Raw genomic sequence first — 22,098 nt, 5'->3', positions numbered from 1 at the left:
TCCAAGCCACACAAAGGAAGTGCTCTTTCCAAGGCAGGTGTTGTACCTTGGTTGGGCAAGTGCATACAGATGTGTTATGCCAAAGCTAAAAGAACCCTGTCCATCCCTCACAGACCTCATTCCACTCCGGGCGGGGGAAAAAAGGAGCTTCTGTGGCTTTCTTTGGTAATATACTACTAGCTGACATATGTAAAGCAGCTACCTTGTCCACTCCTCATACCTTTACTACTTAACCCTACTGACGAAATGGCAAGCTAGAGTTGGCCAAGCTGTCCTTCATTCACTTTTCCAGTCTTCTGCAATGTCCTTCGGTTAAGCCACTGCTTTTGTGAGGACTGCGTAACAGTCTGTGCACATCGTGTATCTACAGCTACACATGCCAAAAATGGAAAATGTTACCCTGTAAGCATCTGTTTGTGGCATGTAGTGCTGTAGAATCACATGCGTCCACTCTCCACCGGGTCACCTGAGGTTGTTGCAGATAGTCTTTTCTTATTTTTAATTTCTTTGCTATACATGGTCATCTTTACTATTTCCATTATACTCCATCTCCAATCTTGCCCTCTGTTCGGGTAAAAACAATCTTAACAATGGAACCAATGCCCATACGCAATATCACTAATAGGTGGAGTCACTAGGTACCGAGACTGAAAGACTTCTTTTAAAGAAAACTATTTTTACATGTCCAAGCCCAACACTAGGTGGCGGGCGTTTGCACAGCAAGTGAATGTACAGCACTACATGCCACGTCAGGGTAAGTAACATCTTCCTTATAATGGCAGTGGATGCTGTACAAAATAAGAATATTGGGAAGAATACTCTTGAGCGGGGTCCCAATTGCTATCACTCGCACCCGAAGCAGTGTAGACATGAAAATACACACAATGAGAATTCGATGTAAAATACACAACCCATAACTCAGGTGGGAGAAAAGGAGTAGCAGTGGTCAGCTTTGGATGCCTTTTGTTCACCAATGTTATTTCTGTTCTGAAATAGCAATAAGATTGATTTAGAAAAAGTTCACATAACGTCCAAAGTTAATGTGAACCAGCAACCTCCTTACCGCAAACCGTTTCATGTAATCTGTTTACTCCAGCCATTGGCTGCTCTCTTCTCTCCATTTCTTATGAATAATTACTGTTAAGTATAACACCTATTCATTATATCATTTTGGATTGTGACTGCTCCACATAAGTCGAAGTACGATTAAGTCCTGGTTCTTTGTAGATAGTGTTGATACCCAAGGGTTAAGTGAGCTTAATAAGGATGTAAAAATAACCATGAACATTATGCATTGCTAATTCACTATCCCAGTTGAATAAATGCCAAACATCTTACCCTAATGTTTCCCTGTTTTAAAAATGTTCATTCTTTGTGCAAAGTCTTCCACAGTGCTTATATGGTCATTATTGAGATCATCTCATATATGAAAGGTGTAGCCTCTGATTTTCACTTTGTGTATAAATAGCTTGCATTGTTAGCCACTGAATGACTGCCACATGTCTGGACTGGAGCTACTTCACTAAACAAATCAGAGACTGTAGTGACACAGATACCACTGCAAAAGTTCCTGTAGCCTTACTCCATTGCATACATTTGTTGGAATGATCCGAGGATAATTTATGCAGTGTCATATTGAAGAAGACCTTAAAAATGCAAACTCACTAATTTCCACAGGTTACTTCCTAGAGGCATATGGTTTATATATATCTGAAGAAAAAAGATCTGAAGCAATTGACAAATATGACCACTTTAATTTGTTCAAACTTAACTAGCTGCATTAAATGAAGCATTGTTCTGATAGCTACATAATCTGATATGGAAGAGGAGTCACCAGTGCATGTTTTTTTTCTTTGTTTTTTTATTGAACTTTGGCTTTGAGTTGACAGTCGGAGACTACAACAGCAGTACTTGCACATGATGTGTATGACAAGTGGGTACTGAACAACACCACTCCCATGCACATGCCGTCTGTGACTGAACCTGCAAGCCCAGGCTGAGAGGGAGCAGAACATAGCCAATCTGACTGTGGTATTGGATACATCCTCCGTGATATGTCTGGTGTTGCAGATGCGCTGACCCTAAGAAAGTTTATCTGTTTATAAGTATGATAATTAACACCAGTGGATATGTGGTGTATCAGCAGTGCATCGTAGAGCGCTGACCAATAAACTAACTACCCCTTGTGCTGTGTTCACCCTCCTAGGGTTGTACACTTTTCACCACTTATGTGCCTTTGGCTGTTGAAGGTAGGTTAGTGGCCTTTCATATTAGTGCCATTCCAGTCAATACATATGCTGTTCTTTACCATAATAAGTAGCACAACGATTGCTGGCTGTATCTGCTCAGGCAACCTTTTGCTCCATTAGACACCTGGGATCTGCAGTCACTATCCCTTGTTCCTCAGTAACAGTGGTTGCCTCTCCCAGCGGAAGCTTAAACGTATGCATGTCTTGCTGGTGGTGAAAAGCTGCTCTGTCAGGTATGCTCACTAGGTGCCAGAGATGCATGCCTGTCAACCACGAAGACCAGGCCTGTTTCCTGCCATATGTATGCCAAACTTTATTTCATCTGCTGTGTTTGCCACTCCGTGGCAAACTTTAAAGTGAAATGGCCAATGTGCAATATGTAGGAAGCTGGCTCTTTATATAGTATACCAAAAAGAGTAATGCTGTTTAAAGAGTCCAGTTATCTCTTATGAGTGTACAGGAACTTGTTCTAGTAATCCTAAGAGGCTCTATTTAGGGTAGTGTGGTCCAGCTGCCTTAGGCTTATTAGAGAGGAGTGTTAGACGTGTTGCACACACAGTCAATAAATGATTCACACACTCAATTCAATTATAAACTTTATTCGATATGTAAAAACAATATCACAAAAGTATACATATATTAAAAGGAAATACAATAGAATTATAAAATGCTGCTATGGCACGTAAAAACATTAAAAACATATTCGAAAGAGTACAGTAGGCATAATTACAGTGATTTAACAGCCATCATGCAGTCATTTAAGTAAGAAGTACACAACAAACGTTGGATCTTATATCATCTATGGTTGCATTGAAGCCCTCACTCTCACGAGCACTTTTAAATAAGAGGAAACAACAGCGATGGCTGGGGGATTGTCCAATGTTTTTAATTTGTAATAGGCCGCCCTACACGATCGTAGTCCCCATGATTTAAGTAAGGGTTTCAAATAGGTTACCCTCGGCATTTGGTAAAACCTACAAAACAAAATGCAATGGATGTTAGATTGTGTTGACAGACCATCGCAAGGGCATTTCTCCAGAGCTCTGGACCAACAATTTTGATTGGGGAATGTTAGATTCACACACTCAAAAAGGAGATCTGCACCAATAGAAAAATAACAGGTATTTTTATATATATTTTAAAACCAAGAACCTCGTAAGCACTTTTTTGTAACAGACCTTTTACAGTTTTAGCAATGTTAACCAACAGTTCTTTTTGTATGTGTAATGCTCTTCCTATGGGAGAAAGAACATTTTCTGCATACATATACTTGCAGAACTTTTCCGTGGAACCCCTTTCGGTCATGAGGTGGTAGAGGGGCAAGGACCAAAGTTCCGCCAACAGTTCAGATGTATCTGCCCTGATGAATCCGGGTGCAGAGGTGCTGGGCAGGTTAGTAGCCTTGCAGGACAAAGATCTGACCTCCTTGAGTGCGCTGACCTTATCCTTAGTGGCTACTGCTCGTTGGAACGGGTGGACAGCAGCTTCTTTAAACCGGACGTCGCAGTTGATGCATGCAGGCTGCAGGAGAGTAGCTTGTTTACTCCAAGGGAGATGCTGGCTGCTGGGGGAAATGTTGGCAACCCTCCGGGGCTTGTGGAGGATTCCCTACTGCAGGGGGAGTCGTGTCTTTGCAAGTGTCAAGTCTCTGTGCGGCAGGCAGTGTTTGGCGTCAAAAGCCCACAGCAGTCTTCAGTTCTTGTGGGGTCGACTCTTAAGCGTCGTCTTCTTGTCAGTCAGTGGAATCTCAAGTGCTGGATTCAGGGAGACTACTAAATTTAGGGGTGTTCGAGGAGTGGAGTAGTAGCCAATGAACTACCTACCTTGGGGTCACTACGCTCCCAATATGACCACTTCCTGTGGGAAGTGGGCATAACCCTGTCCCAGTTTCCTAAATTCTGCCATCACCAAGATGGTTGAATTTTCCTAGAGTGGGGCACATCAGGCAGCTCACCTCAAGTGTGTGACTGGCCTGGGCGTGCTCCATGCGTACGTCTCATGCTTATTTCCTGCCTGTACTGGTGCAAATGGATCTCAGGGTAGAGAGTGGCATCTCTCTGGTCTGGGGGATGCAGGGGTCACATATCAAAAGCAGCATGGTTTTGAAACCTCCAGCTTTGATATGCTGATTGCTAGCCTTCCTGTTTGGAGGAGATGTAAACACCTCCTGCCGGAGCAGGCATCGCTCCTGACCTCCGGGAGTGGGGTTCTCACCTTGTAGAAACGCATCTGTGGCGGCAGACTTGACCAGTCAGTTAGCACACTAGTGGACTAGTGGACTAGTTTGTTCTAAGGTACCCTCTGGCTGCATGTATAAATAAATCCATCATTTGAATCAGTGTGGGTTTATTAATGCCAGATGTTTGATACCAAACATCTTTGGTTTCAGTAAAGCCGTCATGCAGTTGGGGAACTTTTAATCACCAGTGCCCAGTAAGTATACTCAAGATGGCTTCCTTGTTCACTGGTAATGTCCAAGAACCGACTTGGACATCACAGGGGCATATCTGCTCATGCAGATATGTCCTCACCGGTAATATAATGCACCCTGCCTTGATGTATGGTGAGGAGTCCCTTAGGGTGGCTCAATACATGCGGAAGCCGTGAAGGACACTCTTTAGTGCCCATGCCCTAGGTACCAGGTGTACCATTTACTAGGGACTTACAGAGGTGCTAAAGGTATTGCCAATTGTGGGAGCTGTTGCTCAGTTTTAGGGAAATATCTGGCACTGGAGACCTGGATAGCGGAACCCTAGGTCACTTCTGTCAAAATTGCTTCAATTACCAGGCAAAATGTGGGGGTGACAATGTCAAAAAGGGGCAATTCCTGCACAATATATAAGAAATCTAAAGATAATTGACATTTTATAGATGCCTGGGCCCTGTGTGGCAACTCATAGGTTGAGGGCACTATACGAACGCTCACATGAATAAGCTGCCACTGCCCGACAGCTTATATAGCGTTATAGCCCAACATAGTGGGCTATACTGGCCATTAAAAGCCCGCTGCAGCGAAGAGAGCAGGCCTTTAATGGCGGGTGTAGCCCAGCTACGGCGGGCTATAAGGCTATTAGAACCTTCGTCAAGTAGAGGGCAGAATGTTCTAATAAATAAGACAAAGGCCTCTGTGATGCTTTTGTTCACAGCAACTTCTGTAAATGACCAACATTAGAATGTTGGAGCTCTGGGCTTTTACCAGCCATTAGAACCTCTGAGCACCCCATTGTCTTCAATGTAACATCAGACATTCCAATGTGATATTTTAGATTTTTGTAAAGCCTACAGGTAAGTGCTTCCTGTCACTTAGCACTGCATTAGCATCTCAAGGGTGAAGTATCAAATGTATCACTAAAGCTGTGCTGTTGGAAGGCTAAATGGGTAGTGAAACTCCTGCGTTTTCAGGGATAATGTTTTACATTTGTTTAAGGCCATGGCAAGGGATACATAGCTGATTCCGGCGGCAAGGGTAGGTGAGCCTGCACACAATCTCTGGATTTCCGGACACTAACTGTTGGTGTCCCTTTTATTCCACCGGAAATTGATGAGGCCATACTATTTAGGCCCTTAGGTTCTGTGACATCAGTGGGACATTGCCCACTGTATTACGATGTGGGAGGTAGGTTTTCCCCTCTCATTTTGTGTAGATAGCATTTGATACCCTGGTCCTAATGAATTGCCCATGATCTTACTGACAACAGAGACAAGAAACATGTCGACCGAATGAGAGTAAGACGTAGGCATCTAGGCACTTAACCCCTAGCTTTACGCCACTCTATTGACGTTTAATCAGGCAATTTACCTACCAGAATAAATACAATTCAAGGAATAATTGACCGGTTTTAACTCACTTACACTACATCTACATTACTGGGCCCCTCACCCACACTGCACCAAACGGCAGGGACAAAAGATCTCCCACAAAGAGCTCCATTTATGGGAGCCCGTCCGGCATTGCAGCGCCGGCCCGACGAGGAGCAAGCCCAGATGATGAAGCATGACACCTAGCTTGCTGGGTGTGTGAGGGCTCCAGTTCCGAAGAGGGGTCTCCCCCTCTCACTTTGAATAATAGGATTCACTTATTGAACCTACGTATCGAACCTAGTACTCGCTGACCTTGTATGTCTCCTCACCCTTAGGAACTGCATACCCATCTTTATACACATTGCCCTGGGCACGTATGCTGGACCTGAAAAAAGCCCCATTGCCCCTCCTCTTGTTGTTACAAAGGGATACGTAGCTGACAGGTTTGTGACAATCATTTTTGCCAGTTTCTGTTTTCCCCTCTTCTGCCTGTTATTTGTTGGTGATGCTCGGCGTAGTCGTAGAAACCAGCACTCCCATTGAGCTGGAAAATGTAGATTGAGGTGACATGATTGGCTGTAGTGGTTTATACTACAGTTGTATCTATTAACATTTTACTGCTATTCTATAGAAACATTATAGCCAAATTATAAATGTCTTCCAAGTATGATAACTAAAGAATTTTCTTCTAGGATTTACCTGATGACTTGGATGGTGCTCCTATTGAGGAAGAGCTAGATGGCGCCCCTCTAGAAGATGTGGATGGTGTCCCTATTGATATACCAATTGATGATATTGATGGTATTCCTATCAAGGCCCTCGATGATGACTTGGATGGAATTCCATGTAAGAGCATTTGGTTTGTTTCTACTTTAAGGGGTAGATGGCTTAGCATTCTATTTTTCAGTTAACCTTTTTTTTCATGTATAAATGCAGCATTAGTTTTGCTTGCACAATTTACTCCCCTCTTAAGATGACATCATTCCTTATTTTGGAGGTGCTACTATAGCCTTCTATCCCACCGTAGCGGGATATACCGGCCATTTAAGGCCCGCTCTGGCTTTAAAACACCAAGCCTTAAATGGCAGTTATAGCTCTTCTACGGCAGGCTATAAGGCTATTAGAACATTCTGCCACTAGCGGGCAGAATGTTTTTTAAATACAAGCAAAGGGCTCCGTGAGCCGATGGGACTTAAATCCTCTTGGGCTCCATGAGGCCTTTGTTCGCAGCAACAGCAAGTTAGTGCTCTTAGTGGTTCAGCAAGGCTGTTGGCTGGAATTCCACACCACATTTCCAACCAACCATACCATCTTGTTGCGACCATCCAAGACCACTAAAGGAGGAACAAAATCAAGGAGGAGGAAAGCACGCTCAAACACTGGGGTATAAAAATGGCAGTCGAATTGAACCCTCCTTATCCAACTCTGTTCTTAAAAGCCCGAACTATCATCTCAGACAAAAACACCACTTCAGTAGTAAGAGGGGCAAGAAGTAGAACCCCTGGCGAACTCTCTGCTAGTATAGAGGGTTCTAATTTAAGCAGAAGTACAGGGCCATTAATTCCAATTTTGAAACCGAGGTCAGAAGCTCGGTCGCAAATAACACGGACAATATTATCAGATCGTCCAAACTGACAAGAGTGTGATACCCCACAGACAGCTCTACTTGTGCAAGGCCAAATTAAACTCTGCATTTGGAACATTAATGGCCTGGCAGCCAAATTGGTCAATCACGAAGTAGTCAATTACTTGAAAACATTTGATTTAATACTTCACCAGGAAACCTGGGAAGAATACGCCAAGGAACTCCAAGGATATTCCTCCTATTTCGTCCCGGCAACAAAGGGCTCTAACTTTGGTCGCGGTTCAGGGGGACTAATGATGCTCGCTTCAACAATCACAATGGGCTCAATAAAGCCTTTAGAGGCGAGAATTACATCACCCAACGCAGTTTATGTAATACAGATAAAACTTAAATTCAACAATACGATACAAGAAGTTATAATAATTAACACCTATGTGCACCCCAAACGAAAACAAAAAGCAGTAAAGGAGCTGTCAAATGAAATAAAACGGATTATGGATGAGCAAGACCCCGACCACATAATCGTTGTCAGCGACTTTAATCTAAATTTTTTAGGGTCAAGCCAAGATGACGGCCCTGTGCATGAACTTACATCACTTTGGGAGATACCGAATCAGGGCCAAGCAAACATTAGCAAACCTTCAAGATGGGCCAAATATCTGCTACAAGAATTAGAACATTTAAACTTAAGAGCACTGAATGGCTGCTTCATGGAGGATAATCCACCAGTTGCCACTTTTCATTCCTCAAAAACATCCTCCTATTTAGATTGCACGTTTGTAACACTAGCCATGTTCGATGATATAGCAACCTTTAAGATAGGTGACAATGTCCAGAGTGATCACCTCTCACAGAAAGTATTGTTGAATCTGCTGCTACACTAGATACCTGGAACTCGGCTGCAAATGAAGAACTCTAATTTAAAGCATTTAAGGTGCAATACCAACAACATTGAAGCTCTATCAGCCACTGCTAAAATCTTATTTGAGAGAGAAAAAGAAACGTGTACCACAAGTGTAACAGCATGGGAAAACTTCATTAAAACCTTCAGTGGCAATTTTACGACCAGGACTGGGACCAAATCAAGACACTCAGAAGACGAATTGACAAAAGTAAATTCCAGTCCAGAAACTAAGAGCCTCAAACTCATCAAAAACCAAACGCTTCGACAACTGCAAAAAACACCAGGGAACCTGGAGCTGCAGTTGACACTTCGACAAACGAAGGCACTATTGAGAAGGAGGAAGTGGAGAAAAATAGGGCAAAAGAATGACGAAACGTGGGCTAAATTATTGCATGATGCCAAGCAACACAACAGCGCAAAGTTCTGGCAAACAATCCACAAGCTAGAGCGACCCAACCACCCAGGAATTAGTTCCAATATAACAGAGGCCGACTGGGTAGACCACCTCTCCGCACATTTTAACAACAAGGAAGGGGAACCTAACAAGGTAGCTGGCATCGCGGCTCCGGACATCGAATCAACAAGGGAAAAGTGACACAAAACTGCACAACCAAAGTTCATTTGGTCAGCAGCACTAACATCGACAAGCAACAGGGGATTCAGCCGGCTGGCGATTTAGACTACAGACCCCACTGAAGAGGAAGGATATACTCCCACAGAAAAACAGATAAAAGGCCTAATAACCAAGGGTAGAGATATGGGAGCACCCGGCCCCAACGGGATTCTACCGGTACTGTATAAACATGACGCCGTCTTCTGGAGCAAGGCCCTACCTCCAGTCTTCAAGGGCTTACACACCACAGTCATCATTCCAGAATCTTGGAAATTATCTATTATTAGCCCAATCTTTAAACAAGGCTAAAGAAATGATCCAAATAACTATCGACTGATGACCCTTCTTGACGTAGAAGCCAAATACTATGCCGGAACAATCTTGGATGAGTTAACATCTTGGGCTTCAGATAAATCCATCATCCCCATTAATCAAACTGGGTTCTGCAGTGTCCAAGGTACTATAACTAATATACTGGCTCTTACGCTGTTAATGGATGCAGCAAAAGCATCAAAAATGCCCCTCTTCCTGTGTTTTATTGCTTTCGACCATGTCGATCGTTCCAAACTGTGGGGAAAACTTGAAAATTGGGGTATACCAAACACTTCTGGATCGGCTAAAGCAGCTGCATACAGACACATGGATCAGGGTCAAACTAGGGATAGGGTCACATATCTCAAAACGAATCATGACCTCGAAAGTTCTCAAGCAGAGGTGCGTCCTTGCCCGATCCTTTTTAATCTCTTTTTGGCCGATCTGCCTGGGGAGCTGGACAGCTGTGTATCCCACGCTCCAAAACTGGGAAACAAGCTAATGTCAAACTTGCTATATGCTGATGACCTGGTTTTAATCAGTCGGACTCCAATTGGCCTTCAGCATCTACTAAACACAACAAGCATTTTTTCTAACCGGAACTCTCTCAAAATAAACCTCAAGAAGTCCAAAATTATGGCAGTCAACTACCACAAAAAGAAGACCAATAGCTGGTTCCTTGATGGCCAACGTTTGGATCAAGTACCAAGTTACAAATACCTGGGAATACTAATGGATCATAATAGCTCATTCAAACCTCAGCTAGAGTCCATGCGAAGAAAGGGGATCACAACGTATTTAGCACTGAAGTCACTGAAGAGACAGCTTCCCGACCTCACGCTTTATCCCTTTTTACAGTTCCTGAGGGCCAAATTGCTGCCGACATTGACATATGGGAGTGAGGCTCTTAAAGGTAAAGATGCATCAGTCTTAGACGTCATAATAGCCAACTCCTATAGAGCAATATTCCATCTCACAAAATGTCTCCCCGGCTCAAATCCGGTTAGAACTTGGGATCCAAAGACAAACGGTGGAAAGAAGGAGTACCTACGTTAAAAGTTGGCACAAAATCAGAAGTGCTGAGGCTGGATCTCTAAACTCCCACCTCTGGAAAGCCTTGCACAATCAAGAAAAACGTCCAGCCAGGGATTATCTGTTTGACTCTATTGAGTTACTGGGTTTGACCGAACTTTGGGCTGTTCCGACGGATCATCTTTCCTTCAAAAAAGCGGTGAGAAAAACAACATCCAAGCTATCTGTTCTAGAAGACAAAGCAATTTTTACCAATAAGGCACATGGCTGGATAGTGCTCAGTGACTATGTAAGGCAAAAACCCCAAGCCTACTTGAGTGCCGGAATTAAGATAAGCAGGAAGGAAAACTTTCTAAGGTTACGCTTGGGGGTAATTGCGATCAAACCCCATCTTCCACCATGGGAAAGGAAAGGAGGCACTCCGACTTGTCGTCTGTGCGGAAGTGGGAAGGAAGACATCATTCACGTAATCTGCAACTGTCCCAATTTAAAGGACATAAGATGCACCTTGCTACGTCCCTATTTCAGGCATTACGGCATCCGGTCCTGTAGGCAGGCAGTGAAGCCTTGCTTCAATCCTACTGACGTTCAGCTTAACTGTCGGCTAACAAATTTTTTTGAGCTGATAACTAAGAGACTTAAAATCTTGTCGTTATCCGAAACAAGCTAAAATGCTCCTTAAGTATATTAATTCCCTATCTTGTATTACTTGTACTTGCACTTTAATCACCAAGCCTCTAACTTGGACAATGGATCTGGTTAAGCTGTGGTATCTTACTTGAGAAGTTGTGGTAGACATTGCAGTTAGTATTAAATGAGATGTAAATGTTTGATCTTTTTTAAAACAGCTGATTGTATTTAGGAATATGCAATTGTTGATCCTTTTATATTATGCGGCTTTTAATAGCTTTTATACGTATTTATCTGTGCACAATGGGAATCTTTCTGTCATGTATTTGCAAAAATTTTAATTAATCAAGCAAAATAAAATATCTTATCACTAAAGGAGGAAGTGGAGGTGATCTTAGTCAAAGAGATTATTGAGCTGGTGGGACCAGCAAGACTAAGGAGTCTAAACCCTGTACATGTCCAAAAAGGAGGGACTCAGCAATCAATCCTAGAATTCAGGCCATTAAACCACTATACAAAAACAACAGTTGATTGACAGAATGCAGAACAATGTCATACATTCACCCCAGTACAGAGATCGGGGCCTAAATCCATCGTTTTTTTGCTCACCATGCCATACCAGTTTGAACCCAGCCATATGCAAATCAGTCTTGACCCTGTGCCTCATGGGAACAGTTCAGCCCGAACTGCCAAGCCAGGTCCTTCCTGGACTGGAAACAAGCATCCTAGGACCAGTTTCGGGGTTTCACCCCTCTTTAGCCAGGATAGCTTGAGTCCAGTGGCATGGAGAGCATTAAACCACTATATCCTGTTAGAACATTTCAACATGACTGCCCTGCAGGTAGTCATCCTGCTGTTCTGAAAATGGGGACTACATTGCATCCCTCGATCTCGAGGCCACCTTCTTTCATAATCCACATACATAACAGCTCACCACTTCTAACTGCGTTTTGTGGGGAGAGGACCCTACAAGTTCACTACAGTTCTGAGGGTGTTTATAAAATGTCTAATGGTAGTTTCTGTGCACTTGTGCAGAAATGCTGCTTACGTCTTTACTTACCTAAACAACTGCTGATAAAGAGTAGCAGCAAAGAGCAGTGCCTTAGGCACAGTCAGGCAGCAGTGTCTTTGTTACACGTTAGGCTTTGTAGGAAACTGGGCATCTGTTGCAGTAGTCTCGGCCCCCTCTCGATTTTTGCCCCATTGTTAGCTACTGGATGCTATTTTTAGGTCTCGCCTGAGTCAGCACACATGCGGTGCTCTGCGAGGCATTTAGTAATGGCTTTGGAACTTTGAACACACGCTTGTGCATGTGCTTTTTTTTTTTTTTTTTACTAACTCGCAATTGGCCTGTGTATGCGTGTTTCTTAAAAAGACAGCTCGCAATTGGTTCAAGGCAGGTTATTGTCCCGCTTTGTTTGTTCCCTGGCCTAGGGTGCTCTGGAGCGAGCATTAATGCCATCTGTTTCCAATTATCGCATTCGCGTTAATTGGAAACAGATGGCGGTCAGCTCTGGTCACGCTGGTTTTTCTCCTGCAGCGGTGGTCCCAAGCGTGCACGCGCACCACTCCCGGGCTTGTTTATTTTGCTGCTCCTTACCAAGGTTCTCTCGGCGGTGCTTCAGAGGCCAGGTGTCTGGGATTGTCTCGAGCCAACCCTAATGGCGCCCCATGCTCTGGATTTGCCCACGGCATGTCTTGTTCTTGAAGGGTAGATTTCTTACAAAAGACTTGTGCTACAGCTCGACTTCACTGGTGCACATTCACCCTCCCAGCTCCCTTGAGCAACCTTAGGGCATCCTCAGATGCCTCTGGCCTACACCATCACCCGTCCGCACAATCCACACATGGCCGTATAATCTATACAAACGGCCTGACTTTCTGGGTCACCGGCGGGTCTCCGTAGACTGCGGCCTGCGGTTTGTTGACTATTTCCCAGCAGCCTGACGAGTGAAGATCGGCTGGGAGGGCAGCAAGAAATCGAGAGGGTGGGCAGGCGCATGCGAGCACGAGCATGGCAGCTACTACGGGTGCTTCCGTGGAGCGTCTTGGCCAGCAACAGTTGGGGGGGGGGGAGTGAACCCTCTCTAGATTTGGATAATCTGAAATTTGGAGATCCCAGCTCTTCTAGAATTCAGAGGATTTCCTATTACCACAAAATTGCAAATCGGGTGCTAAGTGAATTAACAGGGGCACGGAAGGTGTTGGAACCAGATTAAAACTCAGCATCACCTGGGTTCAGATGCAGTAAGTTAGCCAACAGGTCTCCTTTATTAGATCACACCTCTTACAATATATGCCTCTATTGTATGTTGAAACTAGCGACAAATGGAATTCATGTCTCAAAGTCAAAGCATGTCTAGTTGCATGCAGATAATGCAGTTAAAATGGCAACGAACCAGAACAGAGCAGTTTTTTGTACATCTCCGGAGATGCTCTTTGCAGTGATCTGGAGCATTAGTTACTCTCGTGCCGCTGCAGGCTCAGTATTATTTCTGGCTCTCCACCTAACCCTTCATCGACTTTGACCTCTTGACGTCCTCGTTAAAATGTAAACTGAGATCGCAGCTGCTACCCTGGTGGTAATCATGACGTGCATCGGTGCCAGTGTCGAGACATGGAGGCCGGCTGCATCGGAACACACGGTGCTCTGAGAGTATTAAACCTGCATGCAATGACCCTGTATCAACAGTACATAAAACGAACATCATAAAATGTGCAGATGCTTTTATTCGTGGCAGGAGCACCACCCTTTTGACCGTGAACTTCTGCTCATTTGTAATTTCCATCCCTCTACAGAGTAAAATCATAAAAAGCGAAAGAACTCCACATATTATGTGTCCTGCATAGCCAGCCTACTGTCTGTGAATGAACTATCTTATGCCCGTATTTGTTGTTCTTGACTTCCATACATTTGAGTATTTAGGACTTTGGGTATTGTTGCATAATTATCATTATTATCAATAACCTCGGGCTAAATGCGCTTGTGAGACGTTTTAAGCTCCCCGAAAACAGGAACCTAGGTGATAGCCATTTCCAGGGGGTATTAATCGGGCGTGCTGTAAGGCGAGCCCAGTGATGCTTTCGCGGACTGCGTGCCTTGAGCGATTAGAGTTCATACAGTTTCGGACTCGCAGACGGAGGCCTCATTAAGGGGCTGTCGATACCAGTTCTTCGTTTTCAGAGGCCGAATGCCCTGGTGGATGGACTCGGTGTCAGTGATGGATGCTGGTGCACTCCGGGCACGGGAGCACACTGCACCCAGCCGATTGACACCATATTGATCGTGCCGCCGTCTTCTCCAGTCGCCTCCTTGTTAAGCGATGATTTTATGATCCAGGTCAGGAACTCAGAATGAACAAGTTAATACCCCTCTGACTCCAGTGTCGGAAATTCCGAGGAGGTAAATTGGCAGTAGGTAAGACCCGGGCTGGCAGCCAGAAATTAATTTCAACTTTGAACTTAATCGCTTCTGAAAGTGCTGGTGGCATGGTTGGGTAAAGCGCTGTCTCCAGAGGCCAGTCAATCCCCTGAGAGTTGTAGTATGGTTGAATCATCCAGCAGAAATGGACTGGCCATGCGTGAATCTGGTGATTTACGGACAATAAGAGGCTTGTGAAATGCTGGTAGGACTGGGACAAAGCCAGTCCACATACGGGGAGGCTGAAATGAATGAACTGAATGACACACTCTACCTGCCCACAAACATATCAATGACTCAAACCCTCCTGGATGACAAATTGTATACATAACAGCTGTGTCTATTTTGTTCACTGGCTAAGAATACTGCAGCTTGGAAAGTGATAAATACACTAAGAAATAAGCAGAGAAATCACTGCTAACTGCTTATGACACAGCAAAAACATGCTATCGCTTTGCTCAAATGAGGTGTACTTATGCCACTGGCCTGACGTGACTGACTTTTCGCCAGCCCTATGATGCCTTTTTTGAACTAAGGTACAAAGGTGTGCGCCACAATTCACGTAATGTGAATCAATGAAGAGGGATTGGTCCTGAGCCGGCAGGCACCAGGGCCTCACGCGTACATAGGATCTAGAAGAAAATGCACACCAGTTCACTAGGACACCAGACACACAAGAAACAGTGGCAAGACAGGATGTAGGCATGCAGAACTTCAGAGTCACTAGGGACAGCAAAAAAGAGAAGCACTGCAGAGGGCAGTCACACATGGCCTAACAGCCCTTCGCCGCTGAATAAATAAAGGCAATGCAGGGTGCAGGCAGGGAGAACTTCAAACAAACATCTATCCTTTCCATGTAGCTCTCATACAATGATAGCAGGTTACAGTCAGTGGTCTCTCCTGAGGGAGGCCCAGCTGGGCAGCAGTTCCACTCCTCTGCCAAGTCAGGCTGGTGTCCCTAACCACCTCACAGCAGGATTCTCAACACTGAGCTCGGGCCGAAGAGTGCAGGTCCTATATGCACCGGACAGTCTTCTCCTTGTCACTTTCAGTAGTCGACTTCTCTCCACCAACGCAAAGCACAGAATCTCGGTTGGTCAAGCATTCAATATTCTCTATGTGCAGTCATGGCCATCCCTTTGGGTCATTCCATTGTTCAGATGCTGCTCTGGGCAGGTCTCAGGCTGTAATTGGATTTGGGTTCAGCTCCGCATGTGCGCTGCTTATCCCACGGATGCTGACTTACTACTTCGGCTTTTCCGACCTTGGCCCATGTCCTAAGCCTTCAACTTACAGATCGTAGAAGCGCACACTATTTTTAATGTTCCCCTGCAGATTCTGTTCTCATTCTCATGAGTGTTATAGGTCGGGTTGCTTTCCTTCCAACAATTTCCATGCTTGGATTGTCTTTTCTTTACCTAGAAAGGTAGGTCTCTGCTGCAAATGTTGTTAACAGTAGTCCACTTATAATGTCTCAAAGGCGCGACCTGTTGGCTATGCCAATGCTTGTTTTACTCTGCCATGCACTGAGGCCTGCTAACCTGACCTCCGTGCCAGTGCTGCTTCCTTAAAACAAAGTGATGTCTGATTGTTCTACAATTGACCAAAGACTTTAGCTCTCCTGTAAATCCCTAATAGATGGTACCCCATCATTAAGATAGGATTTCCACCATCTTGTGTGTGGGAGAATTAGGAATTCTGAGACAGGGGGATTCTCCCTCCCCCCCCCCACAAAAAAAGGAAGTGGTCATCTAGGGGGCGTAGTGACCCCAAGGGAAAGCAGCCCATTGGCTACTACTCTTCACCCCCCTTAATACCAACAAATTGGCACCAGGCAATCAGATTCAACTTCTGGGAACTGAAGAGAAAAGAAGAAAGAGGAAGGGCCTAAGAAAGCATGAACTAAAGTTTTGCAACAAAGATTGGCACAAAACCCTGCCATGTTGCTTTCACTTCGACCATCGCTGCACTGACCTCACCAAACACTAGACACCCTCCTCAAAACCCTTGCAGGACTGCCCAGTCCCTCAGCAACTGGAAAAGACCAGTAGAGGCTCTGCTCCGCTGCATCTATAGGCACGCAAAGCATCTGCTGGTCCACCGTGTTGTCAGTCGTCTGGCTCACCGAAGGTGCAGTGCTACAGGAGAGAGGTATTAGTGCTCCAGGAGGTAAGATCCAAGTTTGAAGACATTAGAACGTCCAGGGGCTTTCCAGCAGCAATACCCTGGGTACCAGAACAGTTGCAGCAACCAAGAATTGTTTGTAGTCCAGTCTGGATTCTAACAGCACCAAGCAAGACCTACTGTCTAGGGGCATCAGGATTCACAAGTAAAGCACTGAGTGGCCCAGCTGCACTTTTTTCCCCTCTTCACCAGTTCCCCATGACCCAGAGTGAGCCTCTGACCAACTGCGACCTGACGATTCAAAGCACCCCCTACACTTGTGCCCCACAGCCTGAGTCCGAGGAAGGCAATGGTGCCAACCTGGTCCTGAGACCCTATGGAGCTGAGCTCAAACCTGGGGTTGGCCAGACTGGTCCTTAGATGTTGCCTTCAGCCTCTTTCTGCAGGAAAGGAGAACAGCAAGAGTCTCCAGTGACGCGACCCCGCCGGACAAAGCCCCAATGCTCACAAGCCTTCCAGCCCGAGTTTAGAGTGAACCGACGGCGCCTCTGCATGCCTAAGACCCTCAAGACTTGAGCCTTCCTGAGGGTTCTACCGAACTGGCCCCCCAGTCCATTCTTGCAGCCTCTTTTCAACAGGACTGTTTCTCTTTGGCTTAAACGGGACACTCGATACCAAAAAGCACCTCTGCACCCAGATGCTTCAGAACTGACTGAGGTGACCTGTTGGTGCTGCCTTGGACCTTGCTCCATACGTATCTTAAGTCCTGAATAACAGTCCCGTAAGTCGTTGCTAAGTGACCGAATGCAGTAATATTTTCCCCCCATAGGATAACAAGTGCATTTTCAAACTCTTGAAAAATCACTATCTTAAAAAAGTACTTACCTGTTTATTGTGATCTTGGTGTCTAAATTCATATACAAATGTGTTTTTTTATAAAATAGTGTCTGTCTCACTTACTGACTCTGTGTATTCAATAAATGCTTAACACTATCCTCTGATAAGCCTAAACTGCTCACCCACACTACCACAAAAGAAAGCATTTGGGATGATTATTATTATAACCCCTGTAAACCAGAAAGGGTCGCATAGACTCTGCACAGTGTACCTTATTTTGGTGCACTATACAGGCAGCCAGCTTCCTACAGGCTTCAACAGCACAGACACAAAATGCCATATGCAGACCCAGCAATTGTTAGGCCTTGTTTTTAGTGCTGTCACAGAATAGGCCTACCCTAACCAAAAGAGGGTGATAGCATTCTATAGACTGTTGCTTTATCAGACATGGTGTCCTCACGGTGAGAACTGTAAACAGACTATTGTGATGTTGGCTTTGTGCATTGCATTAATACTACACTCAAGGCTGCACATTTGCCCTTTGCAGGCATGACTAGCGAGGCAATGTTCCGAAGCAGAGGGACACTGGGAAGATCTAATCTTGGTACGGTCCACAACTCCGCACACCATCCTATAGTGGAACAACAAGAACTTGTTTGAGGCTGGCTTTTTCTAGACCCACTTCCACAGGTAACCATTTCCATAGACTTCTCATTCATGAGGTGGAGTGTGTAGGAGAGTAGGGTCTGCTTTCTATGTTCACCCCCACTTTTTGCTTTTGCTTCACTGGTTTTCGACTTAGATGTGGCTGTGGGCCTGCTAATCAGACCCACAGCCCAGCTGTTCTCTCTCTAAATTCACTATGCACTTTAGGTGCATAACCCAATTGGTAAGGATCACCTTTTTGGACCCTGTACAGCGTACCTTAGGTACCCAGGGCATAGGTGTACCCTAGGCCTACCAGGGGCTGCAACATGTATTATGCCACCCCTGGCTGGCCTTCCATTATGACACAACTGGCTGATCACTCAGCTGGTGCAAGGTCGTGTAATCACCCCTTGCTTAGGTGTAGTATTCCTATACCTACCTTGTATATAGACACATGGGTAACCTATCAGTCACTCCTATGGCAGGCCTTAACAATCCTGAAGGCAGAGTGCTTGGTAACATGTGAGATGGTGCTCTAGCATGAGCTGAGCCTGTCTGCAGCTTTCGGAACCATGTCCTTATAGCTGTTCCACGATATCGCCTACCATATACTCTTAAAGTGCCTTATAATCCTCGCGGTTATGGTAACTATGGTTTGGCTTTATCAAAACATGTCGTGTAAGGTGTCTAACACTTTGGAATACTACCCCCACACCATTTCTGGCAGTGAGGATAGTATTCCTCCCTTCTAGAGGGAGAAGACATGTTGAGGACCTACTACCCGGTTAAAGTTAACCAGAGCCCCAGCGTCACAAAATGGACGCTGCTGCCACAGACACGAGTCTGACCTCCTGCTGCTGGGAGACCTTCCAGCGAGGGAGGCTTGGACAATAGGTTTCCTGCCTTGGGAGGTGCTAGCACCACCCTAGACAGGCCTTAGTGTATTGGGGCAGGGAGGGATGAATGAAACGAGACACTGCCTGGGGCACACAAGGTGTCCCATGCATAGTCCAGTTCAAACCGGTGCTGGGGCACTCCAGCCCCAGTCCTGGTGCGAAACTGGACAAAGGGAAGGGGGTGTAACCACCCCCCTCCCTGGTCCCACCCATAGGAGGGACCTAGCAGGTAACCCAGCCCCCCAGATTAGTATAAGAGTGGGAGCTGAGTCCCTAGGACTTTAGATTATCCTGAACCTGCATCTTGAACAGAAACTCTGGACCTTCGACATTCTACTACGGAAGAAGACTGAAGAATCTCCCTTGTGGCCAAGGAGTGACCACCCTGGGCAACCAGGCACCATCCAGCGACCGCTGCTTGCTTTGCGACTGATCCTACGAGGGACGACTGCAGAGACTGACCAGCGCCGTGACTTCCAGACACCTCTGAACCAGATCCACATCTACAGCAAAGCTGAGACCCGTGGAGGCGACTAGGGACGTGGGACCGGCGACTTGGGAAAAGTGGCTTGTAACTGACTAGCGCGACTTCTGAGGCTTCCTCGAGGCTGTGCTTGGAGAATTGAGAAGCCCCAATCCATCTGCAAAGAAGATCAGCTCCCCACACTTCACGTGTTCTGCGCGGGGCCCTTCTGCACCTGAGTTGCTCGACGTGTTGTCCGGTTGCTGGCCCGTTGGCTAGTGACCTCTGTGACGACGAACCTTCAATTTTGCCTTGCTGGTCCGGCTCCTCCAGACTGGCACCCGCTCCCCTGTGAAAGGGAAGCACCCCAGACCTTCCTGGCCTGCGACAGAAGCAAGTCTCCTCCATCCTGCGTGGGTTACGCTTGCCAGGTCCTAACTCGACATCGCCGCCGCCGACAGCAAGAGCCTTCGTGGGACAGCTCGCCTCCTGGTTCTGGTCGTCCTCGACGCCTCCTGGCACCCGTGGCTGCTGAGACAAGCTTCACCTCTTCACCTGCATCTTCACGACATCGCCTGGTTCCTTCCCGGCTCCTGGCTGGTGACCTAGACTCTGTCCCCTCTGCTTGCAGGTATCCTCCTTCCTGATTCCATCCTTCGAATCCACCGGACACTCTTCACTGACTGCCTGTCAGCAACTTTCTTCAGGCATCCATAGGAGTCGACGACGAAACCCGACGCAAGTTCACACCTATGCACCCGCAGCCCGTGGGCTAGGTAACTTGAGTACTTCGGTGCTCACAAGGGTATTGACTATCCAAGTGTCTAGTTTCCAAATCTCTAACTCCTAGTTCCTTCCGAAGTGTCCTAAAAACCTTAATTACTAAATACTACTATTTCTATCGACTTTAACGCATTACGCGTGAGTGTTTCCACTCTGCACCTGAATCCCGTGGGCCTCCCACTGCCTAGCAACTGGATAGTGTAGCCCCAGCGATTCCCTAGGCCTAGGCTTAACCTGTGTTTGTGACAGTGGTTCTTATACCACTTACTAAGTATATGGTTTGCATGGCCCCTAGGACCTAACTGTATTACTTACCTGTGTGACTTATGTATGCTTAAATAAGACTGTTGTACTTACCTCAAATCTCATAAAGAGTGCTGAGGGTATTTTGACTAGAATAAATACATTCTATTTTTATAATATATCTGTTGTGGTGTCCTTTCATTTGGTATTCAAGGGGTTGCAAATGGTATAACAGCTGGCTTCACATGCCATACAGAGTTTAGCCTAAGACTGCTCTTGTCCATGCTACCACTAGGATAGCTGGTCTATAAGGTTGACTTTACAACCAATCACCATAAGGGTTGTTTGGACTGATACAAGGTGTACACTAGAACTAGTGACATCATATATCAGGCCAACTTCTCACAGAGAGCATACTTCAACAACATGGCTGTACAGGGTACCTGCACACCACAACAGTTATCATATCAACTACCTGGCTCTCATGGCAGTTAGTCTATCTCTTGGAGCTTTTTACAGATTAATTTGAGGTAAAACATCCCTCATAATGATGAACAATATCAAAGCTATATATTACATCCAGAAACAGGTATGCTCACTTCTCCCAGCTATGTCTGAAATGGCTCAGAATATCAGACAATGGAGCATTTGACATCGCCTTCAGGTCTTAGTGGAGCTTCTGCTGGGGTGGATAACATCTTTGCGGACCTGCTAATCAGGATGCATGAACAGATCCACGAGTGGTAGATGAATCCCCAAGTGCTGCTAAACCTACTTTTGCCAGTAGCCCCCCCCCCCCCCCCCCTATTGGTCTGATCCCTCCAATTCAAGACTTCACCTCCTGGTACCCACACTTTCAGTCCTTTATGCAGTGCGTTAGATGTACTGGTCAGTCATATTTATTTACACTCTTTCTTAACTGCGTCTGACCCTATCTGGTGAGGAACATGATGCAAGTGTCCATGACACTCACCCTAGTAACACCAACACGTGCCAGACAGCCTTTGTGCTTTGTGCTCTGGAACTGTCTTTACATCCAAACAAAAAATTCCCACTGAGGTTAGATCTTCATACTCAACATCCGGGCCAGCTCAGGCGCCCAGAGCTTGGGCAACTAAAAGTAGTATCTTCCATCTGAGGTCTTAAAGATTCATTAACTGTTACGTCTGGAGGAGTGTATTCAAGTTCAAAATATGTTGTCTCATCTGCTAAGCACTACACCATAGCAGACCATGCAACCGAGCAGTCCTCCTGAACATCTCAGTAGACTCGAGGCAATCAAGGAATCTGAACTCTCTCGTTCTGTAAATGCCAAAATTCAAATCTTCACTTGCCCTGAAACAATCCTTTTTAGGTCTCGCCTTGCTATCGTGTAAGCCGGTCTTCTCTTGTTAAACATGTGCTGGTCTCTATGGTCCACATTTAATATACCCCCCCCCCCCCCACCACCACCACCATAACCACCGCCCCACCACCCCACACATGCACATGTATTGTGCTTCTGTACAAATTGTGCACTCAGTTGGAGTGTCTAAAGTACCTTTTCAATCGTCAACA

At 45.7% G+C, this 22,098-nt stretch overlaps 1 protein-coding gene across 1 annotated transcript in view; it reads left to right on the top strand.

The window, feature by feature from the left end:
* The window catches only part of U2SURP (U2 snRNP associated SURP domain containing), a 776,636-nt gene that overhangs the window by 382,808 nt on the left and 371,730 nt on the right, over nt 1–22,098 (top strand). The window contains exon 20 of the mRNA XM_085633584.1: nt 6,743–6,896. Within this exon, the coding sequence (XP_085489710.1) occupies nt 6,743–6,896 (154 nt within the window). The remainder of the gene's footprint in view (nt 1–6,742; nt 6,897–22,098) is intronic.

The sequence above is a fragment of the Triturus cristatus genome, chromosome 11, assembly GCF_964204655.1.
Source record: "Triturus cristatus chromosome 11, aTriCri1.1, whole genome shotgun sequence".
Lineage (NCBI taxonomy): Eukaryota > Metazoa > Chordata > Amphibia > Caudata > Salamandridae > Triturus > Triturus cristatus.
This window is presented reverse-complemented; position numbering and strand designations above follow the sequence as displayed.